General features: G+C 36.2%; 1 protein-coding gene across 1 annotated transcript; it reads left to right on the forward strand.

Moving 5' to 3' along the window:
• Window positions 1–6: 6 nt before the first annotated feature.
• gpr171 (G protein-coupled receptor 171) lies at window positions 7–4,906 on the forward strand. The gene is made up of 2 exons (XM_007236770.4): window positions 7–410; window positions 3,356–4,906. The coding sequence occupies exon 2, from the start codon at window positions 3,611–3,613 to the stop codon at window positions 4,607–4,609; it is 999 nt and encodes a 332-aa protein (XP_007236832.2). The 5' UTR covers window positions 7–410; window positions 3,356–3,610; the 3' UTR covers window positions 4,610–4,906.
• Window positions 4,907–6,985: the final 2,079 nt, after the last annotated feature.

The raw sequence follows: 6,985 nt of genomic DNA on the forward strand, positions 1-6,985 counted from the left end.
ACTTCCTCTCTTAATCAGCCGCAGCCTGGAGCTCCTGTCCAACAGAGGTGGCTTTATCCCTGCTCACACGAAACAGTGAAGCATAGGACGAGACAGTCTCTCTGTACTAGAACAGAGAGCATCAGGTTTGCATGCTTAGTTTTTAAAGAAGTGAGTGACATGTGGTTTGTGGTTTGCCTTTTGATAGAGAGTCTGGAAAGTTTCATTTTCCGCAACGTCACAGCATCGCATGAGGGGAGAAGTGTCTGACGTCTTTTGTAAGTTTGTAGAATGTAATTAGAGTCGGGCTTAACGAGGAGTGAAGAGTTACAACAGGGTCTGTAGAACGGTAACGGCATCAGGCCCATGCTGGTTGGTTTGGTGGAGAGGAAGATTATGTGCTAATGAACTGATGAACAGAAGAATATGCGGTAAGTGTGAGAAGCATGTGTGTTCCTTCCTGCTTGATGGTTTATAGAACTTACTGTGAACTCAATAGCCGCGTTGAAATTTCAAGATCTCCTTTCTGGGTTTAGCTTCTGAAAGAAATCATTGTCTTAAAGGGTACATTGATGTTGTGTTGAACTCTGAGGTGGTATTTAAGAGTGATTAAGGAAGTAAAACTTTCTTAAAGGAACAAAATCCTCTTTTAAATACAGATAAATTGTTAAAAATTATGACATATACGTTGTGTATGTTACTTCTCCTATATATGTACTCCCTTGAACTTTTAATAAAACATTAGTTTAATAAACATTAATTGTCATTTTTCTGTTATTTAAAGTGTCAAAATAAGAAGGTAGAAGTAACTAATGTCACTGATACAGTATGCTTAAGGTATTTTTATACTTTATATCACTTTTATGTGACTTAAAAGACAAAACAACTCTGATAAGTGCAGTTAAGAGATAATTGAGACATTATAAAACAAAAGTATGTGCTATTTCTATTCGTAAGGCACCGCTAGTTTGTCTGAATGATCATTTAATCTAAAGTTTTTTTTTAATAAGTGCATGTGCACACAACCTTCTTAATGCTCATTCCTTTTCTAATAAAAAAATAATTTGTCAAAAACTATATTATACTGTCAACGTTACAGCACTGCATAACAATACACTTACTTAAGTTACTGTTATATACAGCATATGTATTTTTTTTTTACCTTATTTTCATATCCACAAGGAAGTAAAAGTAGGGCATTGGGCAACCACGTAATCTCATATTAGCTAAAGGTTTTGTGTTTTTTTTTTTTTAACACAGTATTTTCTGTATACTTTCAGTACCTCACACCACACTTCTAAAGGTGGCACAAGGATTCCACCACTAGAATCACTTTTGGTTCCCTAAAAAAAACCTTTAACTGGATAAAAACATTATTTTGAGGGCGCATCCACAGGATAATTATAACCACAGCACACAATCCATGCCTGTTTTCGGACACTGGCCTTGAATTTAGCTGGAACCACAAGCTGCAGCCTGTCAGAGAGATAAAATATTCAGATTACAAAATCAGAGAGATAAGGACTTCGCAGGAAGTCTAATCATGAGCAGCCCATTTACAACTCACAAACACGAACAGGAGGTCATTACAACATGACTGTAGATGCTAGTCTACACTTTTTTAAAGACTGTAGGCACTATATGGACAAATAGTGTTTTTTTTTCGCAGTTACTCTACATATCTTTAAGAAGCAAAGTCAAAATGTAGATATACAAATTTACACCAACATGCCAAAGGTTATGGGATAGCAATATGTAAATTCATCATGAGACTGAACACTACAGTGTTATTATAGTGTTACTGCAATATTACTTTATGCTAAAGACAGAAAACAGCAGTTCTTGTTTTGACTGTAGTTGGGGTTTCTGCTCCTCTAGTCTGTCACTGACATTTCTCACCACCAGGAACAAAGAAGTATCAGTACTCATACATCAGACAGTCACGAGACTTGTAAATCGAGACTTATAGGTCTGTATGTCTATTTTTTATTATTGAAGCACCTACCTACTTTAAAATGTGCCAAAAGTATGTTAACAGAATTTCTGAGGATAATGAAACCTTATTTGCATTATCCAATGGATTTTCAGCTATATCCCTCTACCCTTATGTTAGGTCTAATAGTAAATGTAAACCTGTCCTTAATTAAAACACAAAAGCTAAACCTGAATCTAACCCTTCTATCAAAATAATGTGTAGCGTGATGATGCTAGATGATGACAAGATGATGCTAGTCGATGATAAGATGATGCTAGTTTGTTAATTACTTTTGGTTCACTAAAATATGAATCAAAGTGTAAAAGAGCTGTCATTTATTTAAAGTTCATACTAAAACATATTCAAATATCCTGGTATTTGCTGTATATTTAAATCCTTCGATACCACTCAGTAGGTAAGATTTGAGACCGTTGGACCTAAAACAGGTTTCTAATAAAGTCATTTAAACGGACATTTATGTAAATTACAATTTATTCTATTCACAGTACATACCGCTTTAATTAAGATAATTAGCCAGTTATATGTAAATGTTAAATTTCAATGTCCAATGTGTTTTGACGCAAGCATGCACACACAAACACATTGACACACTGTACGCATCAATCATGATCTTGTTGAGTTGATTTACAGTGATTTCAATTGATTTCAAACTCAATGTGAGAGATGAGAGATAAGAGAGAGGAAAGAGATAAAGAAAGATAAAAACAATTGTGTCACTTTCTCTCTGCACATGGCACCAAGAAGTAGATGCATAAAAGAGAGACGAAGGAGTGGTCTTAGGAGGATGAGGGTCTGATAGTACCATGCAGCTATAGCCCTAAAATAATTGATATCTATCTATTTTCTGTCTCTAGTAGATATATAATGGGAAATGAGAACAATTTTTTTGTGCTAAAAACAGCAAAAAATTAGCACCTGATGTGATAATTAGGGGAGGGAGGTATGGTACAATATTTCAGGGTATAATATTGTTTACAATATTCAAAAATGTTGGTGATATTATTGCGTACAATACGATATGGTACACCCCAAGTCCCAGGTGACTCGTTACAAAGAGTCAAAAACAGAATGTTTGTTTTTCAATTCTTTACTTTTTTTAGAGTCACTGCACTAGTTATCAATTTATTTTATACTGTAGTTTTAATGTCTTCACTCTTATTGTAAAGAAGGTGAGAAAATTAGATCCACATTCTTGACTTTTGATGGGTTATGTTTGTGCTGGAGTAATCTAGAAACAACTGCATACTTACGGTTTGCTTTGTTTTAGTTTTTTAGACATTTTAACATAGATCAAATATTAGATTTACTGAAGGAAAATAAATTATACGTCACTTGTAAATACAAAATTTGATATATTCTTTCTTTATTCTGTATTTGCAGTTGTTCCTTCCTGGCTGGTCAGCTGAGCACTGACGTGTGAGCACATACAGAACATGCTGTGAAGCATCAGCGCTTCCTCTGAAGTCTATATTTACGCACATGAGAAATACTGTACTTCTGCCTCACTGTAAATAAATAAGACATTGAACAAGAACGAAACTGTAGAACTTCAGTCTTCAAGGCCTTGCCGGGGTCTTCGTGTTGGAATCTACGGAGCTCTTAGTGGATGGAACTGCAGCCAACAGCTTTGCAAAGATGGTCAACCAGACTACAACAACCCCCACTGACAATTGTGTTGTCAATGACAAAATGATGTACTTTCCTCCATTCTACATCATAATCTTCCTAATAGGCCTAATTGGCAGCCTGGTGGCAGCCTGGGCCTTCATGTATAGTAAGAACCTGAAGAAGTGCATGAATGTTTACCTCCTCAACCTTCTCACCTCCGACTTCCTGCTCACACTGGCTCTACCAGTCAAGATTGCCAAAGACCTGGGGGTGAATTCTCAGAGATTCACCATTTTCCATTGCCAAGTCAGCTCACCCCTCATCTACATCAACATGTACGCCTCCATTATATTCCTAGCCTTTGTCAGCGTCCATCGTTACCTTCAGATCACCCACAGCTCCAAGCTGTTCCGTCTGCAGGAGGTGGGCTTCGCTGCAGTGATGTCGGCTGTGGTTTGGCTGCTGGTGCTCTTCATCAACGTGCCCAATATGGCCATTCCGATCAAGGATAAGATTCCAGACACTCCTAATCTAACCTGCGCTAATTTAAAGGGGCAGATTGGACAGCACTGGCACACACTGTCGGCCTTCTTAGGCATGGCGATCTTCCTGAACGCCACGGTGGCTGTGCTCCTGTCTAACGGTCTGGTGCTGAAGCAGTTATGGGGCAGACGTAGAGGAGACGCCAAGGAGCAGGCCAGTGCGCACAAAGCCACTGTCAACATAGCTATGGTAACTGTGGCCTACATGGTGTGCTTTGTGCCGTATCATGCAGTGCGAATGCCATACACTTTTACCCAGAATAAGGTGATCACTGACTGCGTTCTTCGCAAGCACCTTTTCCTAGCCAAGGAGTCCACTCTGCTTCTGGCCATCCTCAGCCTGTGCTTCGACCCGGTGCTCTACTTTTTTTTCTCACGTTCGTTCAGAAACCAGATCACTCAGGTTTTCTCCAAAAGGTCCATACCAGACACAAACGTCACATCTGACCCAGATCATGAACTACAGCTGCAGCCTGTGGCCTGAACATGCAGCAGAGAGCTTGACACACAGTCTAGCATATCTACACAGGAAGCCACATGTCTCATATATTCTTGGTACTGTGTTTTATGATGTGGTGGGCTGATGTCATTCAAGCATCACACTGTCTGGATCAAAGAGAACATTCATGATCAAGAGATATAAAAAGAGTCAAAGAGACAACCATGCAGTATTGTGCAACCTGAATGTTTCTTTCCAAGCTTCAGGGATAGTTAAACAAGAATGAAGACAATGAAGTGTATTTACCTTTATCATGCACTGGAAATGATAACCCCCCCCCCCCTCCCCCCCCCCCAAAAAAATTGAAACACTTTTGAACACATTTGAAAGGTACCTACAGAACCAGACAAAAGACTTTGTGTAGAAGTATTTAGTGCTTCCTAACACATCTATAAGCACTGAACGATGTATTTATAAAGCAATACTTAACATGTATGACTAGTTTATGCCAGTCCTCACATAATATCATTTTAGAAATGTTTTATGAAGTTTAGAGCTGTTTTATAAGTGTGGACACTCTGTTTATATTTATTTAAAATTCATTTTAATCCATTCAATACATATGCGTATAGTATACGCCGTATAGTGTACTGCAACCTCTCTTAAATCATATCTAATAGGTTTTGACCTTTTCTCGGTAGTTGTGTTCCATACCATAGAGGGGGGATGGAATGGGTTCCATGCATAGTATCTCTTATATCATTACAATGACATAAAACCATTATGTCATCTTAAATATGATATCAAACATACAAATATGCATATCCATACAATCAGTCGTATGCCAGGGTGTGAATCCTTGAATAAACTATTCACCAATAAACATATGTGTTGCTTTAAAAATATGTATTTCAATACTTCTGAATGTGAAGCCGATATGTAGGTACCCTCCATATAAAGTGAAATTTATTGTTCAATCCATTCAAAATTATTGCGCAGCCAAAATATGTGTTGTGACTGGGAACAAAGGTGTGCTTCTGTTACAGCCCACCTTAATCCCATATTTATCTCTTGGTTACCATATGAGCAGCGCATACAAATTAGTGGTAAACTGCATATAATAATAATAATAATAATAATAATAATAATAATAATAATAATAATAATAATAATAATAATTCAACAAACCTAATAACTGAATACAATTTGCAATTTTTAAACCAGTTACAAGTGATTAAGGTGCACTGTGTGATCATTAAGATATTAGGAATCACTATCATAAGTTTCATAAGTGTTTCCAAATTTCCAAAGTACATTCAATTTGGTTGCAGATATATCTATACAATAATTTGCATATTTGTAGGTCCTGTGTTCATTTATATGTGTTAGTTAATTAGAAAAAAACTAAGAATTAGCTTTTTTTAATGGTATACAGTATCACTGTATATACTAAGAAGACAACAGACTAAAAGAACGACAAATCTCTATTTTATTTAAGAATGATATAAAACTGATGATAAAATAATATCCACAATGATTTAAAAGCAATGTCACACCTCAGAGCCCATTGACTGACAGAAAATGATTTTAAATAGATACATATAAATGTTCATTATTGTAGTACTTACCAAAATACTTGAAAAAATATATTTCTGTTTTTTTTTTTTAAATATAACTTTGTAATATTTAAATATGTAATTTACTGTTCTGCTATTGATGTTACTGTTTACTGTTGTTATGCAAATACAAGTAAAGTAAAAATAAAATAAAAGAAACAACTTATTTAAGAAATTGTTCCAAATATTTTAAAAGTAATGCATGAGAAGCTACACTCTACCTACCTCTACACAGCGGCATGAACACAATGGCATATCACAGCTATTATGGGCCTCAGTGCAAATAAAAAAAAGAAAACGAATGTAACCCCCACCATGTAAAATGTCTTAATAAAAATGAATGAAATTTGCTTGTCTGATTATTATTGCTATTATTATTATCTCATACAAGCTGATGGTCTTGAAAATGTACCAGTCTGCTGAACAGCATCTAACCTGTGCATCATATTAAGCCAGTATATATACCAAGCCAAACAACGAAGGTTATGTGGATTCCAGAGAACCTTCATTGTTACTGTGGTACTCTGAATATGAGGGTGATAACACATTACATTCACCAGTTTTTAAACAACACTGTTAGTGTTAAATTAACACTGCGAGTGTAAAATTTAACTAACAGTGATTTAACACTAACAGTGTTAATTTAACACTCGCTGTTAGTGCTGTCTGCTGTGATGTGCTGTTAAAAGCTAAATGGTGAATGTAAGGAACTGGACCGTCCTAAGATCTGCAACCCCCCCCAAAAAAACCCTCAAAAAAAAAGAAAAACAGAAAAAGTTGGGGTAGTATGAAAAATGCTAATTTA

The sequence above is a fragment of the Astyanax mexicanus genome, chromosome 18 (genome assembly GCF_023375975.1).
Source record: "Astyanax mexicanus isolate ESR-SI-001 chromosome 18, AstMex3_surface, whole genome shotgun sequence".
NCBI lineage: Eukaryota > Metazoa > Chordata > Actinopteri > Characiformes > Acestrorhamphidae > Astyanax > Astyanax mexicanus.